At 33.9% G+C, this 26,170-nt stretch overlaps 1 protein-coding gene across 6 annotated transcripts; it reads left to right on the forward strand.

Moving 5' to 3' along the window:
- Positions 1 to 703: 703 nt before the first annotated feature.
- LOC131939885 (nuclear factor 1 A-type) lies at positions 704 to 25,898 on the forward strand. Of its 6 annotated transcripts, none has more exons than XM_059298411.1 (13): positions 704 to 1,134; positions 5,941 to 6,096; positions 6,539 to 6,914; positions 10,443 to 10,502; positions 13,657 to 13,749; positions 13,937 to 14,110; positions 14,412 to 14,567; positions 14,880 to 15,089; positions 15,654 to 15,772; positions 17,256 to 17,421; positions 17,850 to 17,911; positions 19,203 to 19,443; positions 19,745 to 25,898. In XM_059298411.1, exons 1-13 carry the CDS (start codon positions 1,132 to 1,134, stop codon positions 19,957 to 19,959), a joined length of 2,031 nt encoding a protein of 676 aa, XP_059154394.1. In that variant the 5' UTR covers positions 704 to 1,131; the 3' UTR covers positions 19,960 to 25,898. The 6 variants fall into 6 exon arrangements, with proteins under 6 accessions (XP_059154394.1, XP_059154392.1, XP_059154397.1 ...); XM_059298409.1 differs by having other exon boundaries at positions 17,850 to 17,989; positions 19,745 to 22,298; XM_059298414.1 differs by having other exon boundaries at positions 14,880 to 14,972; positions 17,850 to 17,989; positions 19,745 to 22,298.
- Positions 25,899 to 26,170: the final 272 nt, after the last annotated feature.

Consider the following 26,170-nt stretch of genomic DNA (forward strand, 5'->3'; position numbering starts at 1 on the left):
ATGGAATCAGTTTAAAAATAAATGTGTCGTATAATAAAAACTATCACTAGAAATTTGTACGCAGCTGACTGGTATGGGAACTGCTCGTAAATTAATTATTACATTTGCAATTTATTATTTTTGTTTTAGAAAGGGGGCGTCGGCTAAGAAACGAAACGAAACTGTCATTTTGAAAAGGTGCTCAATCAACAAGTTTGTCAACATAGTATTTTAAGAACCCTCATTGGTTAAATTACACGAGTATTGATACTGTATCGCGTTTCCATATAAGGGTATTGACAACAAACGCACTTTCTTCGGTAGGCCTACTGTATCTAGGAAATATTTGATATTCAAATAACTACAAACGTTCATTGTGCATTTTAGACAAGTTAAATGTATTTCTCCTATTACACTATATTTATTCACTTGAAGCACAATAGACCTATGTATAATAATAAATACTTAATAAAAACTGATACGACACAATGTTTATTTCGGATGAATTCTCCACATAATCTTACATTTCTTAATGCGCAATAAGCTATAGTTCTAAAAACTATTCGCAGATTATTAATATATCTTGAAAGTTTTCAATTTTTAAATAAAAATTAGCTTAAAGTAAAAAGCATTTCTTCTGTTTATGGTCAATATTTAAGGCTGATTTATATTTTATCGAATGTAAACCTATCGCGTAATGGCATTTCTCTTGGGAACTACTTTTAAAAATGGCCACCCTGGCAAACCTTCATGTTATGACGTGCCTCTGCAAATAGCAGACTTTTTCTGCACTGACCTTGGATATTACTTTAGTTTTAAGTCTACAACATTTAAGGAACTTTTCGAAATTGTATTAATTTTACGAGCATTAAGTTAAATGCTAGTATAGTGCGTTACCGTGTCCTTTCAATACCAAGAACAGCAAAGTAAATAGATCTCTCTAATTTTTGCAAGCAATAGTAAGCTGCATAGCAGTCAGTGTTGTCATAAGTGTTTGTCAGCTGGATTGTCATATCTTCTACAAAATTTATTTGGATGGGGGGTTTCCCCTATAATTCGAAGTGGTGCCTCTTGGAAGTGCATTTATGAAAGAAATGAATACCAACGAGGTGACCTCTGGCTATCTAGCCACTACAAATTGTGATTTTAACAATGGTAATAATAAAATTAAAATAAAATATTTAGCCTAGTAGTTTGCCTAGCTAGTGTACTAATTTAATTTAAGAGCCTACATTTTTATTTTAGTGTGATTTAATATTTTGAAATGTAAGATCATTTTACTAATTTCAAACTAATTTGTCTAGAAATAAACCTTCCCTAATTAACTATCTATAGCCTAGGGGCCTAACAACTAGATTCTAGGTAGCCTAACCTAACAGTAACACTTTAAAAAAAAATAGGCCTCTTTAAAATCTTTTCTAGTAGAAGCCTACACAGTCAGTTAGTACATTCATTTACATAGGCCTACAATCTACAGGCCTACAAAACATATAGGGCCTACATTATACACATAGTGAGATAGGCCTATATAGATCTAAATAAAATCTGATGGCCTGCTACGTTATTATTCATGTGTCCATTGCAATTTTCAGTAGTTTGTTTTTACTCTCTCTTAGCATTTCTCACAGAAATCTAGGGCACATAACATTTTTTATCTCTATATATTCGCAAGCAAGAGGAGATAAAATACAGTTGAAATTGTATAGGCCTAAAAAGAAGTAATTTCATATTTTCCTGAATAACAGCAAACAAAAGAGCAGTGATATTCAGTGATTATTTTATGGATATGAACCTGGGACATGTGGTGTGACAATCTTGCATTGCTTTACCATATTTTTACAATTTTAAATATCTTACTTAATGATAACAGTTCTTTTTGGGAATAGCCCAAATCTGGGGCGGGGGGGTGCGGACCGCATCGGGTGACACCATTTAGGGTGGTGACAACAAGGCAAAAAATAGCAAAATATATAGAGAAAAACTTGAGAGGGGGGGTGCAAATCGAAAGTTTGAGGGGGGGGGGGGTGGGGTGCAAATCGGAAATTTGAAAGTTTGTCCCCGGGAAAGGTCACTAGGCCACTGGCCCAAATATGCCTATTCTGAGTCTACTGTAAATAGACGCGTCGATAAATAAAACCGCATTTCTACAGCCTGCATGTTGTAAGATACTTTCTATACTTGTATGACACAATGGTAAAAGCTTTGTAGTCTACGAATGGCCTAATTTACTACTTGAAAGCTTTGTAGAAATAAGCCTCTTACTACAAACCCTCACTATTTACATTACTATTTCGAGCATGGGTTCTTTATATTATTGCTGTTATATCTAAGGAATTGGTAATGTCACTCTGGTAATGTTAACCATTATTACTTAAATTACTATGATTGCTGGCATTGCTATACATTTAGATCCTTTTTCATTTTGAGATAGGGTTGAATTTAAGATAGCTTTATGGGGCAGAAATAGCTTCAGTATGCCCTACCTACTAAGGCAGTCTTAGAAGAAATATTTTTGCACATTCATGATTCATTTACCCCACCTGTCTGAAACTCTAACATTGATGGAAATCATCATCCTTTCCCATGAAACATGGGGTAGATGAATTAAGAGGTTATCAGTTTCAATGACCTTGCCATGCAAGTGATAGTGTGGTCAGCACATTGTTTCCCTAATGTAAGTCAAGTACCTATTAGAGCTGTGTGGACCCAGGGACGTCGCAAGTCTGAACAGATCCGAGCTCAAGACCCTAGGGGTTGTAGCCAAATGCTCTACCATTTGACCAAGCTTTATGGTTGTATTTGATTAGTATATTGACTGTGAGTGTGGTTATTGATTTTGATGTTAATCACTTTGTGAAATCCATGAAATGCTTAGCCATTTCTAACTAGTGTACAATAATAAGGCTCTCTTGCTCTTACACTCTCACAGTGTGCTAATAGTAATACTTCCCAGTTATCATAATAAAAAATATAACAGCTCTTGTTTTTAGGTTAGTTTTAGGCCTAAAACTAGTGTTAGTGATATAATCTGGATTAGTTTTCTTGTTTATAAAATGCAATATCACACATCATTTTCTGTTTAGGGTAGAATTGCTTAAAAAAACAAATCTTATTTGTAAACCTTGAAGAGAGCCTTGTGTTTCATTCTCATTCAGTTTATGTTTTAAATTCTTCTTTCAATTTATTAAAAGCATTAACAAACTTGTATGCCTTAAGTTTATTGTAATAATAGAAATATGTTCATATTTTATTACAACTTAGGCTATCAATGTTTTTAAACATTTGGTTTGCCATTTATTGTGGTTTTTTTTATAATTAATCGAACACCCAGTGGTTTAAGCAAGATGACATTTATTATTTTGTAACAAAAATGATAGAGCTGGTTAATTCATAGCTGTTACATTTATAGGGAGAGTAGTTCTGAGTAATTGTAAGCAGTTGTCAGTTATGTTATTTGTAATTATATGTATACAATAGAGGATAATAGATATATTTAATTTATATATGGCCCATATTGACTCTAATATCTTTATGTACAGTAAAATCTTTAATTACAAGTATTTTTATGTTTCCTCTTTTATAACTAAGCAACCCTGTTAACAAAAAATATACTTTTTTGCTCAAGTTGGCTTAAATAACTACCTCCACTATGGTACTTCATTCCATGTAGATCTATATTATATTTTCTTACATACTTACATTAATATTACATCATGTACATTGAGTCATAATCATTGTGATTGAGTGTTTTGGTCACTTGATTACACTACAAATATGTCTTCATATATTCCCCATTTTGATATTATGTAAATGTTGAATTAGCCTAATTCGCCATATGAACATGCATGTTTTATATGTATTTGATAGTACACATGCTAACTGGCTATTTAACTTGGGATGAACATTTGGCTCCCTTGAAATTTGTAATTTAAAAACCCTTAATTATGATGGTTAGCGATTCTCTCCCGCCACCCACGAACTTCCCTTTTTTTTTTTTTACACCGAAAAAGTATACTTAAAACATAAAAAGAGTTAACTGAAGTATTGATGAAATAAAAAGTATCCTTCTTGAAAACAACCATTTGTGAAACTTGTTATGTAAGATAACTTATAGTTACTTAAGTGTGCAGGCAAATTTTAAAAAAGCAAAGTTGTGATTGTGTATAGTTTTAGTGTTAACACTCTTTCTACCACCATCTTTAGTATCTCCCAAATTGCTACATTTCATCATCAGATGATACATCTTAGTAGTTATTGCTACATTTAAAAAAATGTTTTTCTTGGACAAATATTCGTTTGACATTATTCTAAGTGGTTCCCAATTTTATTGTTACACTTAAAAATAAAACTAAAACAAAATCTACATTTACATTCAATTAAAATATAGCTGTCTTGCTTATGGATAATCACTATCTGTAAACAATAGAAGGCTGTTAAAACAATGGAATGTTCAGACAATAGATATAAAATAATTATTTAAGTGAGAAAATGGGTTAATTATAATTGAAACTTCAACCTCTTAGTAGCTTATTTTAAACATCAGCGTTTGCTGTCAGTGAAGTATTTTTCATTGCCCAATATGTTGACTGGTTTAATTTGATAGTTATTTTAAAGTTATACTTTTGTTAACATTTATGATATGGAATATTGATTACAGCAACACAGGTTGCTTTTAATAAGTTTTATATTTTATTATCAATCTGCTGTAGTCATATTTTTGTCGCTGTATATAGTTTTAGTAAATCATCATGTCTTCAGTTGTTTCATTGAATATTTTAAAAAAATATTTCCATATCAACTAAAAAATGTTTATGCGTCTCATTTTTTCTACTCGTAGTGTTTTTAAATAATTTCTAACTTGTTCATATCAAAATGATGTAATATTTCCATATCATGCACTATAGTTTTCTCAGAATCCATACAAAACAGAAGTATAAGTACTGATATCTGATAGAAAAACTAAAGGTCAGCATTTGATATCATTAATACAACTAAAAGCATCAATTGTGAGTGATCTGTAAGAGGCGCATCTATTATTTGGCAGCTGAACACAGCTGAGTGGGTAACTATGGTTCACTCAGTATTGGGACACTGGTGTCCCTCAGCAACATATGAAATCAATAAATTGACCAGCCTCCCCTTGCATGCTGCTGGCCTCTGTTGATGTAACAGCCACACATCAAAAGGCCACTCTCCCGCCTCTCCCCCTCTTTTCCTGTCCTACAAAACACTACAGATAAAGTCTTGTTGAGGTCTCTGGTGGCTCATGCATATTAATAGGATCAGTGGGCCTGATGTTACACATCTGGCCCTACACACTATTTTTAGTTTTTTGGCTTCCAGTCATGGAGTTAATGGAGTTTAGCCCTAGGGTAATTAAACATTTTTTAGTGTGTCCAGGAATTTTTAAAATGTGATTTTACACATGTTTTTAGCTACGGTTATAAATAGAAGGATGTGTGTTATTGACATGTTGATTATGTTTTGTTTTTTTTATTTTTAAATCTGAATTTTTTTTTCATTTTTGTGGAATCTGTTGTGATTTAACTGTTTACGACCATTATTTTTGTAGCATAGTTTTCTTAACACTCATGGAATGTATTCACAAATTTTAAATATCCTTTATTAGCTGATTGTCAATTAGCTTTATCTCAAACCTTCTTTTAAGAATTTTAATAGATTTTTTGGGAAATTTAACAAAATGTGTTTACATTTATCACCCTCACATCTGGTTCATAATATTGATTTGTGTGATCAATTTTGATCAAAAGCATAAAGAATAGAAATGAGAGTTGATACTAGTTAATGATTATCTTTTTTATTAATGAAAAAGATTACTTGATTTTTTATTTGTTTTTACTGGCCACTTATTGTTTTTTTTTTATATTTCTTACTATACTTATAGATACTATTTTAATTTAGGAGCATTCAATACTAAAGTTTGTTTTTATTTCTCTCCAGGATGAATTCCACCCTTTTATTGAGGCCCTCTTGCCTCATGTCAAGTCTTTCTCCTACACATGGTTTAACCTCCAAGCTTCCAAAAGAAAATACTTCAAGAAACATGAAAAACGAATGTCAATGGAAGAGGAGAGAAGGGTTAAAGAAGAATTACAGGTACACAATTTTGTTGTCATCATGCCACAATTACTAGATTGTTTATGGTCATTGTTTTTAATTACTTGCTGCATACTTATATGAAAATGAACATTCATTTTTTAAAATAGTTTAGAAAAGAACAGTATCAATTATGTGTTAATTATAAGTTGCAATTGTTTTTAGTGTTGGTAAAAATGCTAGCAGTTCATATAAGAGTTATGTTTTGCTAATCTAGCACATTACTCTGAGCCTAATATAATACTACTACACCATAAAATACAAATCCCATTATAAAACTATGCTAGCTTCCAATGTTTTATAATTAAATTTGTAAATGTCAGCAATGCACATAATTTTAGATTCTTTCATACATCAGCATAATTTGAAGTCACAGGTGTTAACATTATAGTAGTATTTGTTGTTTTTCCTCTGGAACATTGATTTCTTTAATGTTCTTCAGAATGAAAAGGCAGATGTAAAGCAAAAGTGGGCGTCACGACTTCTAGCAAAGCTGCGTAAAGACATCACACAAGAATGCAGGGAAGATTTTGTGCTCAGCATCACGAGAAAACGTTCACCTATCTGTGTTTTAAGCAACCCAGATCAAAAAGGAAAAATGCGACGCATAGATTGTTTGCGGCAGGCGGATAAAGTCTGGCGGCTTGATTTGGTCATGGTTATACTGTTCAAGGCTATTCCTTTGGAGTCAACGGATGGAGAAAGGCTGGAGAAGTCTCCGGATTGTTTACATCCTAACCTGTGCGTGAATCCACACCATATCAGTGTATCAGTGCGGGAGTTGGATCTTTATTTGGCCAATTTTATACACAGTTATGGTAAGTACACAGATCATTCACTTGTAGTTGTCGAAAAGTTAACATTGGGGGGGAAGGCATGGTTGAGTGGTGGGACATACAGCCGTCAACCAGTAAATGCTGAGCTTGAATCTATTGTGTGTTATTAATTCCAACTAGCTTTAAAGGCTACTTGACTACTGACTCCTAGTCTGGAAAAATAATGGTAATAGAGCTTATATCAGTCACACAAAAAAACTTTTTATTATAGTGAGATGATAACCAAGTTTCATAAACTTGTTTATATGCAATACTAAGACACACACACTGATCATTCCTTTTAGCTCAAAAGAAGTTCCCATTACAATTTTCTTAGGAAAGTCAGCACTCCATATTTCATGTCTACATATACCTTATGTCCACATAGACTTTCCCTTACGGTTTTGTTCAGGGTTTTTTTATTTCCGATTCAATACATTTTAAACCAACCAATGCTGTTATGCAAATCAAGTTGAAGCTTTAGCTACAGTGTCTATTGATTGCTTTGTAACTGCATTGAATGTGTTTTTTGTTAGGGGCTCTTTCAGTGAAATCATTTAATCTGTTTTGACATGGGTGATTTTTGAATATTTGAAAGCTGTCATTACTGTTGGTTAGGTCTGTGGATTATGTCAATACCACATGGTCTTTAAATGCTTTTGAGAATTAAATATTATTTATGTGCCATTGTATTGGGTTTTAGGTTCCTGATCATGTGCATGATTTATGCTGGGCATTTAATTTTTTAATATCTAAATCCCTACGTAGATATAAATAAAAGGGATATTTATAAAGTGATCCTCATTTCTTTTCTTGGTTCAACTATTGATAAATTATCATTAAATAGAATGAAACTTGATTTTAGTAAGTTGATATATAGTAAAATATTGAAAGAGAAATGTATTATGTAATATTAAAATATTTATTTGATTGAGTTGTATTTTAATGCTGATCCCAAGATCAATTGGAATGACCAATTTTAGAAGTAGATTTTTCCTTAGCTTTTGAAGTCATTTCTATTTATAAGCAAGATCCATTTATATCTATAATTCATGTTTTCTTGAGTGAGCTGTTTGTTTTTACCTTGCAATCCAGTTATTTACTTTTTAATCAGATATACCTTATTAGAGCCAAATCCTTAACCATGACAGTGGGAATAAACCATACACTATCTGCATTTGTACCCAGGCGAGTGAAATAACATGAATAGCAATTGACAGCTTAGTTACAAAAAAAAATTGCTTACTGTGCAAGAGTTTGTCAGAGGTGTTCAATATTTTGGTGGTTAGCCTTGTTTGGATTTGTTGTACTTGTGTTAGTAGACAATAGAGTTGTTTGTTTTAGACCTTAGCAAAACATTTTCTTGTTAAAGTCAACAACGTACCACGACCATATTCACAGTTAATATATATTTTGATGTATATGGTGTCTAGATTTATAAGACAACTTCTAACTTTTCCAGTTAGCATAAAGCGTTTTACCCTATAAGGTGATCATTTTTCCGATGATTTTCCAGGGTTACAAAGTCATATGATGGAACATACAGTAGTTTGCTCAGTATAAATATAAGAGAATCTGATGTCTTTAGTTTTCTGTGAGTCGTCCCAATTGATGAATTATTTCACCTTTTCACTGTCAAGTTGTAATGTGACCACTGCAAATTATTCAGCAATAAATTAAGAGGTACATAATGTCTTGGTATATTGGAGACATTGATATCTTTACACTGAGTAAATCATGTTACCCTAGCTGCAGGTAATCTTAATAAAAATGAATCACTCAGTAGGTATTTAACACTCATCTTTCTCAGTGCATCTTTTAGCCAAAATTTATATTAAAACTAATGATAGCAGCTCAGCTGTATTATATCATAAAATACAGTTAGGACAAGAAAACCTCTTGTTTTTCAGGTATTTTTAGAATTAAAAGTACAATGGTAAATCAAGATATAGAGTAATTTGAGTAATTTGCTCCATTAAAATTTCTTGGATGTCAAATTACTTGTATCTCAAAGCGATTTTTTTTTTTTCCAGTGAAATTAATTAAAATGCCCTTAATCTATTTCAACCCACAAAAAGCCACCCCAGCTGTTTTTTTATAAGAATAGTATTTATACACAGCAAATTGTGGTTAAAATCAAAACAGTATAACAGCTAATGCAAAGAAACTAGTTTTGTAAAATGTATAGTACCTTGAAAATAAGATGCTGGTGGAGATGTAGGCCCTACTCATTTTAATTCACTTACTCGTTACACTCTGCAACACTTAAAACTTAAATATGTCATTAACTTGCTCTGATGCACAATCATTTGCAACTTTTCCAGGGATTTTCTTCTCTACAAACATTTTATTTAATACGATAATCTGGTTACTCGTATCTCAAAGTTTTGCTCAAATGTCAAAGTAAATTTTAGCTTGCTCGACAGTTCGCATTAAAAAATTCTCCTGTGTCTGAGCACTTGTATGTTGAGGTACCACTATATTTACAATCAACGAAAGTTATTGCTTGTAACAGGTGATTTTAATAATAGAAAAAGTAATATTAATTTAAAAAAAAACCTTCAAGATTTTTGAAGTTCCATCAACTTCTATTATTTTTAATCTTACAGTATTTGTCTACACATTAATTTCTTTTATCTCTATGGCATTAGAAAACTTTTACTTAAGCATTTGATGAGGACTGACTATTACCTGCTTTAACCAGAGTGTAAACTTGGTCATACTTGTGTATTCTTAATATTGTGTTATCTGACTAGTTTCTGATTCATGAATAGGCTGCAGTAATGTTTAATTTTTTTAAATCCAGCTTTATTTATTAAATGTTGGCTAATGATTCATCACGAAGTTTTTCTGTAATCGACATATTGCTGTGAGGTGCAAAGATTATGATTTTCTTCAATGTCAGTATCAATGATTTCTTCAATGTCAGTATTAATTAATAACAAAATCAAACTTATACAGGTTACAAATTTATCCATCCACAAAAAGTGTTATAAATTGTTACTGATAAACAAACAAAAACATGCAAAAAGTAGTGTAACGTGTCGGGAAAAGGTGATTTGACTGATTTTCTCTGCAGCTGCATTGTCTTAGCTGGCTATCACGTTGTCAAATTATTTTGTAGGCTGTCTTAAAGAAAAATATCTACTTTGTGTCTTTTGGTTGTGACAACAGTTGTTTGTATTTCAATTCGGTTTTTATTAAAACTTTGGATATTCTTGATCACAGTTTATAAATGCACTACATCTTTCCTTGCATGAGCTTTTTTTTCATCTGCGCTGACATTTTTGCGTTGGTTGTTTCATTGGTCTGATGCATTTTATGTTCTTAAATCACTAATGCAAATTTTTTCTCCCAAAAATTAATTTTTATAGTGAGTTTTATAAGGCTTTGCAATTGCTGCCAAATAATGATGCATTTCTTTGAATTTCTTTGACTTGATTTAAAAGTTTTCTCCCTTGATTGCAATGAGCTTGTCTCTCTCATGCTTGGATACATGTCTGTGACAAATTGTTTTCATTACTTTCTTAGTGCCTGATCTAAGGAGTGACTACATTGACTTGTCCATGAATGGTGACCCTGATATGAAAGGTGAGTTTGTCATCCACTGTTTGCCCCTGCACAGCTCATCTTGACCCACAAGCTTGTCAGCCTTGTTGTACCGTACTAGCTGGTCTGCCGCAGTTTTTGACATTCAGAACTGAGTGGGACTTTATACCAAACCTTCTCACTGTTTATAGTTTTGGTAGTTGAACTTACTATTCCATGTCTTCTCTTTCCTCTGCTTTATTTTTTGAAGAAGGAAAAAAAATGTCATTGTTATAAAAAATTAAGCATGTTCTTAATAAAATTGCACCAAAATTCTTACTGTTGATGGGTTTTAAGACAAAGTTGCTGAATAGTCAAAACTCATGATATACTCTTATCCATTAAGTTTTCTTAACAGAACTTGAAGATAACTGTATAACTTTTTGAACCAAAGTTTAAATCTGACACTTTACTTTACAATATACAAGTTAAGGTTCTATTTATAGCTGTAACTTTAGCCTAGATCTAGACTTGTTTCATTTTATTTGGATTTCTCAATCAATATGAATTTTTTTTTTTTGCCTTCTTAGTTTACAACTCGTATTAAGTGACCCTCTCGTACTGGGTATAGAATTCATTGATTTTATTTCTTATGGGGATTTTGACTGATTCAGGGCAAATGTTTGCTAAGTAACAATTTACAAGTTGGCCTATAGAAAAAAGTTCTGGGTAATATTTTAAAAAGTATAATGTGATGATCATAACATCATGATTTTCTGTAATGATCTTTGTGTTTTGTTTTATTACCTATGATACGTTCTAGACTTGGCTGCTGTGATTTTTGTTTTCTATTTACATTGTTGGTATGGTTATTTTAATTATTCAGGGTGTTTTTCTACTTCTGAAGATTCCTTGTATAATTGTCATGGATTTTTGGAATAGTTAAGTTTAAGTTTTGGAGTCAGATTGTTTTATGTTTTGTTTTAATATGAGAATATTTGGATCAACCATAAACTAATTAACACTTCTTAATTTTGGTTTAAAAAAAAAAGCTTGTTTAGGAAAGTTAATTTTTAAAACAGAACCACTAGATTTTTTAATAAGCTTTAATGCATTATGTTATTTATACATTTTACTGTGTTATTGCCTGCTTTTGTAACATTTGTTGCTGTTAGAAGGTTCTTAAAGTGTATTAGGCTACTATAGTAGAGTATCTCTTTTCCACAAGTCTTTCTGGTTTGTTTCTTTTTTTAAAAAAATGCTCTTTTAAAATAAGCTCTTTTTAAATCTTAACATACAAATATAAGCTGTAGAGCTACACTTCTGTTGACTTGCTAGTCTGGTAAAGTTTTCTAGAAATTGAGGCTAGTAAAATTGCTGGCATAGAAGCAATAAGATTGAAATGATTGATGCACATTTTTTTTCTCCTTTTAATAAATTGTGATATGACTTATGCATCAGAGTTCATTCAGGCTTAATGTTCAAGGTGATGCTCCTAAGTATTTGACTGTCTTGACAGTAGGTCTATATGTAGAAAATGATATGAAAATGTGCAAGTAACTTGATTTTGTGCTCTGAAAAAAAAAACCCACTATGCTTTATGAACAAATTCTTTGTGACATTTACTTAACATTGTAGTTCTAAGTACTGTGGTCCAATATTGATTTTGATACCAATACCAGTGTGTTAAAGGGCCATCTGTGGAATAACATGAGACCTTATTTTACACTTGACACCCCCCCCCCCCCCCCACCCCCATTCTCCCCCCTGCTGGTACCACATATTCCTTGTAGGAAACTAATATGGCTGGCTCTTGATAAGGAAACTAAATTAGGGCTGTTTCAAGTTTTGACCTGACCATTGAAGTATGGGGAACCCTTATTTAATTCCCCATTTGGAAAATGAGACTATAAAACAATTTTAACATGTGTGTAAACTTTTTAAACTTGTGTGTTTTGTTTAACTACTGTTAGATGTTTTACATTAAACCTGTAATTCAGTATTGTGTCACAAAGGATTGAAGAAACAGCTAAATGCTTCAGCTGTAATCTGATAGAATATTAATGTTGGTTTAAAAATTGACTTGAAGATTAACAAAATAGGTTGGGTTATCTCAAATTTGGGAGAGGGGGGCGGGGAGAGAATATTAATGTTGGTTTAAAAATTGACTTGAAGATTAACAAAATAGGTTGGGTTATCTCAAATTTGGGAGAGGGGGGCGGGGATCTTAAATTTAGGAATATGGGGGTGGAGGATTATTAAGAAATGCTAGCAAGTACTAGCAAGTAACCCTTGGCCTTCCAGTAGTTTACTTAACTCTTTTTACCAACAATTTGTATATTTTTCAACCATAATTAGAGGTAGATTGCATGGTGGCTCAGTTTTAAAAAAGATTGCTATCTAACATTAGTGCCGATTATATGTTTGAAGAAGAGACAATAAGAACACCAGTATGTTTAAAATGTTTTAATCAACACATTGATATTTGTGCAATCTTAAAACAATGTTTTGATTCATTTAATTTTTTTTTTTTTTACTTTAGGATGTCCTTTTTAATTACCTTTTTTCCTTCCTTATTAATCTACACATGCCTGTGACCTATTTTTCTGATATGATTCTATTTATATCAAATAGTTGTTTTGGCCTCTATAATTATCTCTGTAACATAGATTTAAAGCAAACAGAAATGTATGTATGACATACATTTACATGTATTAAATTAAAGATTGTAATTTACTTTTGAGAAATCTATTTGTTTACGAAATACTTTAATAAAAATAAAAAACTTGTATTGAAAAAAGTAACCAAATGAGTAGGCTGTTTTTATTTTTAAAAAGTATAAAGCGCAACAGAAATTGGAGTCTTTTAAAAATAATGTGATGCATTTACTTAAAAAAAACTAAATCAATCACATAAAGCAATTTATCTTTGAATCAGTGACATCTACACTACTTCTAAGTATGGCTACTCTTCTTGGTCTTGCCACTCTCCACATTTTAATTACTGCAGTTAGTTTGGACTGAGTTCACTAACTGATGCACATTGTTACATTTGTGTAACTGTGTTCAAACTTAGGCAAATGCTGCTTGAAACCATGTCCCACATTGTCCAGATACCCTGTCAACATTTCAATACACAGTGGCCAACATGTCTTGTTAATCTCATGTGTCTTAGCCCTACCAGTTAAATAAAGAATTTGACCACAATTTCTCTGCAGTTCCTGGCAACATCCACTCAGGGGTATCTGGCAATGACAGCATTATGGCTACAGGGGTGTTCTCAGCCTCAGAATTACTTCTTGTAACTAAAGGTGAGGGAGCTCTTTTGTTTTTTTTTCTTCTTACATCCTTTCTAGTGTTTCACACTCTTTCTAGTCCCACTTCTCTTATACAGTTGACAAAAACCATCTAAAATCTTTGCTAACAATTTGAAAAATGTGAATGAAATTTTTTAAAAAAGGTAAATTTGTTTACAATGTTTGTGTCTTTATTATTTAGCCTCCATAATGATTTCTCCCAATGGAAATCACACCCTTCTCCCACAAGGGAGATTAGATTCCCCCAACTACTACAACTACAGCCCACAGGATCAGCATGGCTCCATGCTACAGATGCATCCTGTGACCATGACAAATGGACAGTCCTCTCTCAGTCCTGCTGGAGACTCGTACAGTAAGTTTTTATTATAGTCCAACGCCAACTAGTGATAAAAGATGTGTTTTTGTATTACCATGAGACTCATAAAGCAGGGATCTATTGTAGTCCAATAACATTTACTCAAGAATTTTGGTTGACAACCTAAAAGTCTATCCCACTGTTAGTGAAGGTGGATAGGATTGCTTATGCAGTAACTTATGCAGGATTTTGGATTTGGAGTTAAAAAAAATTAAAATAATATTTCCAAATAGATTCCAGATAAATGTATATTTTTTCCAGAAATTTTTGTTTTAAATGAGAGTTTTTGTTCTTGCAGGTCATCCTCACAAAAAATTAAAGCGTAACCATATAAACTCTATGTCATCTGTGGAGGATGATGTGGAGAGTGTGGAAGGGGAGGAGAGCCTGAGTGGCTACTACACTAAAGGAAGTCTGGCACACCAGTCATGGCAGGGGGATCATATGGAACCAGGTAGATCTTTTTGTTTTTGTGTGTTCACGGGATTTAGAGGATACTTCAATGAAACAAGATTTTGTTTGGGCATCTCATGTAATGGGGATCTTATGGAATCTGGTAGATTTTTATTTTTTAACAATGACAGGTTGATCATTTGGATTGAGATAGAAGTTGCTCTTTTTATCTCTGTCAAGGGGGTAATAGAAAACTAAGTTGTTTTTTTTCTATTGCCTTAAGAAGTCTGGAGAGCCACTGATTAAAGTTGTCCTAGTACTAGCAATGTAGCAGTGTAATAAAATTGTGTTCATCTTTCCTCCATGTCTGTAGGCTTAAGCCAAGGCTCCTCCATGCACTCACCACACATGATGTTACCTGTCAAACCAAAGCAGGAGCCAGGCTTTGCACCAGTGTCACCATCAGGTATGGGGGGTCAACACTCACGCCCCATGGCCCCTACCCCACCCCGGCCTATGAGCACACACACGCCAGGGATGATGTCAGTTGGGCATTCTCAACAACACACACCACCTGGCACGGGTCAGTATTTTGTTATGTCCACTTATAGATCAATGTCAAAAAGAAAATGGTTAGATTGATAGCCTGAAAGCCTTGAGTTAGAATCCTGGGATTGAGTCTGTAGGACGTCCCAGAGTCCACTCAGCTCTAATGGGTACCTACCTAAAGTTAGGGAAACTTTGGTGACTGGGCATAGTGTCGACCACACTAATGCCCTGTGTGCAGAGGTTACTAAAACAGATGGTGTCTGTGGTACTAATGGCCAAAAAATGATGAAATAGTAATTAAGTTGTCTATTCGTATAATTTTATACTCATTTTTTAAAATGAATATTAATTTTTTAATAAAAATTTTATTTTCAGAAAATTATTTTTGTTTGGGTAGATTCCTTTAATCATGTTATTAAGTTGGTGTTTTAAAATAATTATTTTAGTCTGAATGACATAATAAAAAGTAGCAGTGCCCTTTGAAAAAAGAACTCAGCAAAAATCATGTATTTCATAACCTGCTGTAACGGAACTATTTTAGCTCACACCTTTTGTTGTCTCTTGCCTGTAAATACATTTGAGTTATCCTGTACTTCAGGTTTAAGTCATGTTATGGCAAGCCAGCATGGAATTAAGTATGAAGGCCAACAGAACAATGACACTTTCTCTGACTTTGTGACATTGGTATGTCAAGAAGCACAGAATTCTCAAAATCATGTGAGTAAATAACTTCAAACTATCACAACTTACACCCATTTGGTAGCAATAGTGTATTTACTATGTGGCAATCAAACACTGTTCTTTGTAAAAGTGCATTCAGTGTTGTATTGACATTTTATTTTTTGACAATGTTGTTTGGGTTGGATTCCTTTCAGTTTTAGTATGTTTAGACTTGAATGTAACTTGACATAAAAAATGTTCTGGTTAGTGTTGCCACTAACATCTATCCTAATTTATAAAAGGCCATGTGCGCTCTTCTCTCTCTCTCTCTCTTTCTCTGTCCGCAAAAAATTTTCGCCGGACATCACGTCAGAATCGGCAGCGGTATATGGAGAACTTTTTACGGACTTTTGTTGAAAATAATATGTTAGATGTTTTAAATGTATAACCACAATTTTACTTAAAGAAGAAAAATAAAAATTAAAGGCGTATTCGAATGTAGAGAAACAGTATTATTTATGCAACCGGAAAAGCATTAATATATGTGAAAAAGAACGCATAAAACTGTGACGTCACTATTGCTTATACATTAACTAATGACGTCATCTGCCGTGTTAAGAATGAAAAGAAATGAACTATTTCATTCAAATTTGATTTAGATCTACGTACACTATTTGATTTAGATCTACGTACACTATGAAATGTATACAATACAATTTTTCCGGCCTAAACTCATAAAATTTATTTTATGTATTTGGATTCTAGATCTAGAGATTCTAGATCTAGACTAAATCTAAATCTAAATCTACGCAATAACTAGATCTAGACGTAGACGCTAAGATCTAGATTTAGACTCTAACTTCTCTAAAATCAATTCCAAAAATAAATTTCTATATTAGGACTAAACTATTTCAAGACTTATTTATTTTATACAAAATCTTTGTTTGGAACTGGCTAATTTGGGATAAAAAATTAATTTGAAAGAATAGGCATATTCGCGTAAGTTAAGATTTTAAAATACGTGTTTCATTCTCCGTATTTTATAAGGTGCCTAAATAGCGGAGATGTTAATGTACATTAAACCACGCAGGTGGTGCGGGTTCGAGACACAGCAAGTCAACTTGGTTAATGTATTCTTTTTTATTATGCTCGGGCTAAACTTAAAAAAAAAATTCTTTTAGGAATCTAGATCTAGATCTAGATTGTCGGGTGTCCGATAGGGCACTTCCCGGCGCCGCAGGCGCTTCAAATTTGGCATGATCTTGCCTTGGTGCGACAGAACACGGGGGCCGGTTGGCCGAAAAGTCTACGATGTGGGGGTCAAAACTGACCTCGACTGACGGGTACCTTATATGAGCTATAAATCGAAAAAAAATGTCCACGGAGGAACCTCTTCATAACTCTTGAGGTCGTAGACCGACCTTCGGGCGAATTAATTAAGCATTCAAATTCTCAATGTTTTCGAAAGCCTAATCGAAGCTGGGCAGCATGCCTAGTAGACCTATAAATGACATGATGAGAGCTCATTGTTTGCTTCCAGTCAGGACAAAACTCACCACCTATACGAAGTCCCAACAGGCTGACACAGTTCTTCTCTCCTGGGATGTTGCCACCACCGCCCCCACCCCCTCCCAATTTAGCCAGACCTGTAGCCATCCTTCAAACCTCAGATGGTCACAGCATTAACCAGACAACTACATCAGCAGGTAGGGACATTGATCTTTTATAACCTTCTTCGTTTACCCCATGCTCTAACTCTTGTGTGTTTGCTCTTAAATCTGGCAGCACCTTAGAGCATTCATCGCACCCTATTGCCAGCTGTACACATAGGGGTATGTGCTGAACTCATTAACAACTCTGAAGATTTCCTCCCTCATATTGCCAGTGGCTAACTCTAAAATATCCCATTCTGTTACTCTTGGAGAGGGGAGGCAGTTCTTAGGGGTTGATCTACAGACACAAACATGGAAAAATTAGTTGTGGCTTATGAATTCTAATGATGCACTAGACCAGCCATCATTAATTTTCCATCATTAAAGTCATAATGACTATAGTTTAAGGATAAATTTGTAACATTCCCTTGCCTAGCACAGATATTTGTGCTAAACTGTTGTTTTTTTTTTTCTGCTGGCAGGGAGTAACAGCAACCAGCACGGCTCTCATGGAGGTGTGTCAAGTTCCCCCACAACCCCACCAGTGAGTCGAGCCATCATGTCTAGTCCCTTTAACTTGCTGTCTCGGTCTGAGCATGCCTTCACTCACATACACCCACAGGTGAGCTTTGCATGGTTCTACCTGGTCCCAGATCTCTAAGGCATTTGGTTTTTTCTTTTTTTAAAAACTTTAAGAAAATATAAACATTTTTTTTTTTAATATTGTAAAGGCTACACAAACTAATAGTGTTGATAAATATATATATGACGTTAGTAAAAACTAAAACACATTAGCGTTTGTTATTAATATTTGTTTAATATGCTGTTTAATTTTAAAGTTCTGTAGCTATAATTAGAGTCTTTGAGTAGCTTGAAGTGAAGATGAAATGAATCATTAATCAGGAGCGTAGAGATCTGGGTTGCATGTGGCACTGTTTAGACCTGCAGTAGAAAACTCTGCACCTGACTTGGCCTCACCTGTTCTCATTATGACAACATAACTGTTGACTTAGTTTGTTAATGTTTATCCAGCTCTGCATGTCTCTTACATTGAGTGGTTTTGGCATTTACTCGTACCACGTTTTAGCTTGTGTTAAAATTTCAGCAACTTTTCACCACCTATTAATCAATTTTGGAATCAATTTTTAAAGTGTTTTTTGTTTTTTAATTATCCATTAAAATTATCCATATTTTTACCACCTGTGTGAAGCATGAAAGCCACCCTATTTATTTAAGTACACTGCTATAGATTGTTTAGGTCCTTACCAGTGAGTGACAACAGGTGATAATTGACCATGTTTTCTAGTGGTCAAGTATGTCTACTTCAGGTGTAACAGTGTTTTGTCTCAAGTAAATGTTTGATACAATCAGCTGTTATACTCACTTAATGTTCACAAACATTCTCTGGTGAAATTTGTCTTGTGTTGGATTTTAAATTTTCTTTTAAGTATGTTATTGGTTTCACCCCTTTCAAATTAGTTGGTATGTTACAAAGATTGCTGGTATTGCATGGCTCCCCTTAACTTAGATTTTCACAAGCAATAAAAAAAAAAGCTTTGTCTTGTGTCTGCAACAAATTTTACACTTTATATGGAAGTCAATGCTCGTTTTTGTACTTCTGATCTTGGACCTTAAGTGTTAAATGCACTGCATGCTAAGTGCTAGTTAGATAATAGCTCATGTTGTTAATTAAGTTTAACATAGGTTTGTGTCTATAATACTTCCAATAGATGATAAATCTATATATATATAGATCTATGCTGCATCTTAAATTGTGTTTTCAAAAAGAAAAAAATTGCATTTTCTCATGACAGAAGGCTTTGTGTGCTTCACAGGTCTTCACATACCCTAGTATTAGCCCAGTGAATGCTATAAGTGGGGTCATCAGTCCAACAACTCTAAGTTTGATAGCTTCACCCATGGCAACACCTCGCACCACACCAAGGTCAACTCCTATACCTAAATGGAGCTCCAGTTTTCTTCCCATGGATGAAAACATTGACTACTCTATGTTGGCTAACATTGTACCCACAGTCAGCACAGATGAAGCTTTGCTTGGAGAAGGTAACTGTGTCTGTAAGTACCCACTTTTTCAAAGTTGTGTCTTTAGTCAGTTTGCTTTGCTAATGTGTCTATGTATACATGGCTCTTGTCCATATCATGAAAAAAGCTTATATATGACAAGTCCTATGGGTAACTAATAAAAAGTTATCCAGTAAAGGCAGCTAGGAATTGTACTGACAGCATAATTTCATAATATTTCTTTATCCAGAGTTAGTTATCTTGACCTATTAATAAGATTCTAGAGGTGTTTACTTTTTTTCTCTGCCACAACAGTTTGACTAGAAATAAGTTCTCTAATTTTTTTCCCCCACAGATCGTTACTTCTCTGCTGTTCATTCCAACGAAAGCTTGGATTCTTCAAACGGTGCCTCCAACCAGGGCACCCAGACACAGCAGCACCCACAACAAGCACTGCCTCAACAACACCAGCAGCAACAACAAGGAAGCTCAGGTTTGCATCAGCAGCAGCAGGCGCCACCTGGCACACCGCAGACCCCTGGCTCGGATGGTTCTCCCAAGCACGTCTAGCACCACCAGACTTAGGGTCAGGGTTTCGCAGACACTCAGCTGTTCTATGACTGGCATATTTTTTTCTCTCTCTCTCCCTGTTCACTTTTTTAACATTGGTAAACCACGTAAGTGTTGACACATTTTCCTCGTCACCAAGCCAGCTCTTGGTGTTGGAGGGCATCTCATATTTATTCTCTAACATTTCCTCCCAATGATAAAAAAACATACTTCACTGTCTGTCTGCGGCCATGGTTGTCTTGCTGATGCTTTGATTAGTTGTTCAATTTGTTGGCTGTGTCCTGCAACAAATCCCCCAAAAAACTGATGAGAACTTTGCCTGTAACATTTGGCCTATCTACCTCTGCCGCTGAGCATGACCGCTCACGGTGATTGTGACTGTTGAGGCTGTTGTTTGATCTGATTTAACCACTGATATTTATTCTGTGAACAGCAAGCCTCTGTGATTGAGCCCTACCCCCTTTCAGTTTAAGATTCTCCTCTAATGTTCTTCCCTAATTCATCACCCTTCTGCTTCGGCAAACAAAAAAAAAATTCATGCCAATTATGCACTAGACTTTATGAGAAAAAAAAATACTTGATGCAAATTATAGCTCTGCAATATTGTTTCTTTTTTGGGAACTTTTCTAAACATTACTTTTTAGTTATTGTTTTATAAAATTTTCTTGGATATTTGTTTAATGTTATGCAAATATTTTTTTTTTATGCCTGATGTTACAGTAGTGTGATCAGAAAGGATTGTTCAGACTTTTTTCTTGTATGTCAAAGCAGCAGTAGATTGTATCCTCAGTTTAGGTTCCACTGGGTCATGGTTGCCTTACTTTGTTGTTATTGAAGTACTTGATTTCTGTTAGATACCTGAACTGCTGGTTTTCTCCTGTGTTTTCCCACCTGAGGAGGGGAGGTGGTGAGTTGACCAACACTCGTTGGCATCACTTGGCTGTTCAAGTCTTTCATGCAGTAACATTTATAATGTGGATTTAACATCTGGACTTATAAAGACTTAAAACCAAAATTTTCATCTCAGTTATGAAATGGAATATTATTTGTCAAACAAATTTTCATTCAAACTTTTTTTTTTTAATTTTAAAAGTGATACTCTTAAAGCTCATTTATTGTAGAATTTCTTTGAGTTGTATACATACAATTTTTAAAAAATGTATAACAAACTATAAGTATAGGTTGTACATTTATGGATAAAATCAACTTTCGAAAGGTAGTATTTATATCTGATAATCCAGATACTAAACTGTTTGCTTCCCTTTTTTGTGATTGTTAAATATATAATGCTTTGTCTAACAGACTACTCTAGTTCACTTATAAGCAAAGGTTATTCTGATATTTTAGAGAAAAAAACACTGGTAAAATAAAAATAATTTATTCATGTACAAATTAGTAAGAAACTATTTATTTATGTATAATTAAGTATCTACTCTGGTTATCTACCCTTCATCATGTTTTTTATTATATAAAACCTTTTTCAGTATTCATGTTACACCATTTTTACTATTTAAAAAACTACTCATTTAATTGGTTGGTGTGTGCATGTGTGTGTGTGAAACAAGCAATGAAGTAGTGGAGTGTCTTAACTTTTTACATGGAACATGTGTCTTTCAATTTTTTTCACTTGATCAAATGGGACTGTTTAACACTAGAGAAATATACATTAGTTGCTTTTCTTTTTAGATGCAATTTTTTTTTTATGTAAACATTAGATTAATATACATGAATATGTTTTAGATGATTTTTAGCTTTAACACTTGTATATTTATCTTGAATCTTCCAATAGAGAGGTACACCTTCTCTCACTCCCTTGGTTTATCTCTTCATCCCTCTCACCTTGTGTGTGTTATAATTTAATATATTGTGTCATAAAGAAAATGTAACTCTTTCTCTCTTTGCTGTGGGCAGGCAAGCACACGTGGGTGCTTATGGGCTGTGATACAAATGTATTTTTTTTTTGTTTTATCTATTGAGAGCCTTCAAATGATATTTATTCTCTGTTAATTTATTTAACCTAGCCAACCAGAATTATTTCAAATCAACAACTTCCAATTTTCATCTAAAATGATTGGGTTTTTTAAACAAAGTTATTTAATTTGTAAACTGTGTTGATTGTACATTTTTTTTGTGTGGTATGTACACATGACTTTTCTGTAGATACAAAGTGGCCAGATTAATGTCAGCAAATCTCGGTCATATTTATGCAAGTCAAGGGCCTAAACTGATGTAAATAGATAACAATGTTATAGTTTGTTAGAGTGGGTGCCTAGCTCTACTATAAGCCCGTTGGTCTAATTTATTTCTCCCCCCCCCCCCCCCCCCCCTGTAGTTGTTGATACAGTTCTCTAAGACTTGAGAGTTTGATGGATAGAAGAAATTAAATGTGATCTGTACTTAATCTTTTTACATTGTGAAGATTGACACTGTAGACTAGCAATGTTACAATGCTAGCAGTTTTTTTTTTTAAATTCTTGGAACAAGCAAAACCATTTCATTTTTATTTTATCTATGCAAGATTTTAAGTATACCATTTTTTTTTTGTCTTGATAAAAACTTCCTTGTAGCTGTGTATTTTGTAGTTTATTTATTTGCCAGAACAAATCTTAAGAAACATCCCCCACCCCTCACAGAGTTGACCCAACAAAGCAACCTTGACATGAATGAGTTGCATGTGTCATAGTTCTAGCTGTTCTCACAGAATGAACTTACCCCCTTGTATGATGAAACATACGTTCATTGAGATGTTTTTTTGTTTGACAGTATTGATGTTGACTCAGCAGAAGTTTCTGACACAGAGGTTACGTATACATACGAGAGCTTTGTTCTAGTGGAAGATTTGCCTCTTCTATCTACCTCCCTTTAATATGTGCTAACAGAGGTCACATCCACTGCTAGAGTTTTCTTCTACATTTCATGTTTGAATATTTTAATCACTTCCATTTGAAGACTGCTGTAGCATAGAATTTTTTTTTTTTTTAAATCTGATTTCTTTTCAGTGTTAATAAACTGTACTAAGCAATTCTAACCAACCCCCTGTGTATATGCCAGTACCAGTTGACCTATAGTATTATCATGTTGTTACACCTTTCTTGCATTTGAACATTTTTGTTTTGGTTACATTTTGTTTTCTACGATACCAAGATGGTAGTTTGTGTACCGCTACCACCAGTGCTAGTTTGACGGGGGTCCTGATCTCCTCAACACTTTGGTTGCCTTCTCAATGTTTATGCATCACACCTAGACAGCAAGACAGTGTGTAGTGAGTTTTTTTCTTTGCCGTCCCACTGGGCAGCTTCATGACTAGCAAACAATCCATCTATGCATTAAAAGGCAGTGGTTTGGTTGTTGTTTTTTTTTAAAAATTAATTTACTTGTCGAGTGAAACCTTTACTAGTTTGTCCTTGAGAAGTCTAAACTTAACAATTTGAAAGAAAAATTGGGGACAAGTTGAGCTGTAGGCTGTCGATTAACTCATTTGTAAATGCTATTCAGTTTGGTGCCGAATAATTCTCTTGAGGTGAATATAACTGTCGCTTACTTTTATCATTCTTGATGCCTAGCCAAATCAAATCTTTTTGACTTATGCAAGTAATTTTGGCCTTATTTATGTCTTCATCTTGTTGTCTATAGCCTTGTTGATGACTTGTTTCTGTACAGTAGTCCTGTAGAGGGAGGCTAGTTGTAGTATCTGGTTATGGTCCTTGTCTACTTGTGCATGCATACTGGCCCTTTGATCTGGAAGGGAGATCACTCTAAGCTACTGCTAGCTAAAATATCTTATGTACCTTGTTGACATTTAAGGGGATATGCTATGTTTTTTTCTATTTTTTACAGTCTAAGATCTAAAGCCTTTTGAATACTTTTATCATATTTGGCATATAAAAGTAAGTATTAAACAGCAAAAAAAAGGGTCGAAAACAATTTTGGTTGTCATGGAAACCCAAAAAACCTCCGCCATTTTGAATTTTTTGGTACTTTTAAAAATACTAAGGCTTTTTTATTTATGCACCTATAGCAATCAAATTTAAACTGCTTATATTTCAGTATATATTAAAACTTTTGTCACGACAACTTTTTGAAATAATTACGAGTAAGAATTTTACAAGGTCTAAAAAATCGTACCCTTTTTAATATTCAAAATTTGCATATTAATTACCAAATACTTTTTTTCTATGAAAGCAATCATAATTCCCTCGTGACAAAAATTGTATTTTTGCATCAAGAACAATTACTGAAAATATGGTTGGCATTGTTTAATAAATAAAAACGTAGTAGGCTTTTTAGTGTTAAAAACATGCGAACTGAGAAAAACAGCCAAAAGTAACGAAAACTAGGTCAGGAAAGTACCATATCTGTGTAAACTGCAAAGCCGATTGTAAGGTTTGGGTGTTTCCGAGGTGTAAAAAATTAAGTTTATTAGACACATGAGAAATCAAGCTTTCCAATGATGTCAAATACAATATAATGACGGATATAGAACTTTTCATAGAGAGCTTGTAAGATTGGGAAAAATTGATTATTTTTTAATTAATAGGTTCATAAAAATCGTAATTCAAACACATAAAATATTTTTTTCTCTTTAAAGTTATTGTTCTCTTTTTACAAAAATGGACAAAGTATCCAAAAGTGCAAGAAACCCATCATGACGAAAAACAAGAAATTTTGTGATTTTTTCCCGCGCATATCCCCTTAAATAGAACAGTTTTAAATACAAGGGTTAAAAACTTTGTGGGAATAAACTTAGCAGTTGCTGGTCTTTCCCTAATAAAAATACTTTAAAGTTACTTTTCTTTAGTTAAGAGTTTGGCCTCTAGGAAGACAAATAAACAATTGCTTTTAAAATGGTTTAACAAAGAAAAGAAATGTTATGCAAACAAATTGATGTATTGTTTACCTTTTTTATTGTTCGAACTATATTATAACAAATATTAGCGCTTCCTGTTTCCATATGGATAGATAATTTGAAAGTATCCATATGGATAGATAATTTGAAAGTATCCATATGGATAGATAATTCAAAAGTTAAAACTAGGAAGAAGCTGTAGATGGCTCTGTGATTGTAAGCTCCACCACGTGGTCAGTTGCCAACATAAGTCTTGTCTAACATATTTTGTAATCTCATGTACATTTTTTTTTTATTATCTTAACTTATTTGGATGATGTACAGCTTTACCTGCCCCCTCCCTGCCCCCCTCTAATAAACAAATGTGCCCCCGCAACCATACCTTCAACCATGTACAGAACTCTAACTGGCTGTGATGCCCTTGTACATATGTTGTATACATTGTTGGTTTATTTATTCATGTATAGTCAGGCTTGTGTGTGCATGTTCATCCATGATATGCTCAACAGTTTACATTGATTAGCTGTCACTTTTCTACAGCACCGCACCTACCTTTGGTTTTTTTTCTCTCTCGGAATTGTTTTCTCTCCATCAGACACTTTAGAGAAGGGAAAGGTCAAAATGAAGTTGGGGCTGGATTTCTGTGGTTATTGGTGCATTAAGTACCATGTAGAGTTATGTTGAAGACAGCTACACCATTTGGGTAGAAGGCCAGATAGGCCAATGAATCTTTGATATAAGCAAGCCAGTGGTTTGTGGAATAAAACTTAGTATTACTTAGATTCATGCTCAGAGATTTAGTCATATTTTGTAAACAATGACAGGTCAGGCCTGACAGCGAGTCATGTGTGACAATTGGCTGATTATGGATGAATACCACCTAGAGATGGATAGTAGACTAAGTCCCATCAGGTGTTTTGTAGGCCAGTAGAGACATGATCTGGTGACTTTTTCATCACCTGGTGACTTTTCATCATCTGGTGACTTGGTCATTTGGTGACTTGTTCACCATTTGGTGACTTGTTCACCATTTGGTGACTTGTTCACCATTTGGTGACTTGGTCATTTGGTGACATGTTTATCATTTGGTGACTTGTTCACCATTTGGTGACTTGGTCATTTGGTGACATGTTCATCATTTGGTGACTTGTTCATCATCTGGTGACTTGTTCACCATTTGGTGACTTGTTCACCATTAGGTGACTTGGTCATTTGGTGACATGTTCATCATTTGGTGACTTGTTCACCATTTGGTGACATGTTCACCATTTGGTGACATGTTCACCATTTGGTGACATGTTCACCATTTGGTGACATGTTCACCATTTGGTGACTTGGTCACCATTTGGTGACTTGGTCACCATT

Source organism: Physella acuta, unplaced genomic scaffold, assembly GCF_028476545.2.
Source record: "Physella acuta isolate Inbredline_101_S28 unplaced genomic scaffold, ASM2847654v3 ptg000299l, whole genome shotgun sequence".
NCBI lineage: Eukaryota > Metazoa > Mollusca > Gastropoda > Physidae > Physella > Physella acuta.

Excerpts from the sequence above, each read along its gene's own strand:
- LOC131939885 (XM_059298409.1), top strand. Across the intron at positions 10,503-13,656 it reads TGGTGACCCTGATATGAAAG|TTCCTGGCAACATCCACTCA; the intron begins GTGAGTTTGTCA and ends ATTTCTCTGCAG. Across the intron at positions 19,444-19,744 it reads TGGAGAAGGTAACTGTGTCT|ATCGTTACTTCTCTGCTGTT; the intron begins GTAAGTACCCAC and ends TTTCCCCCACAG.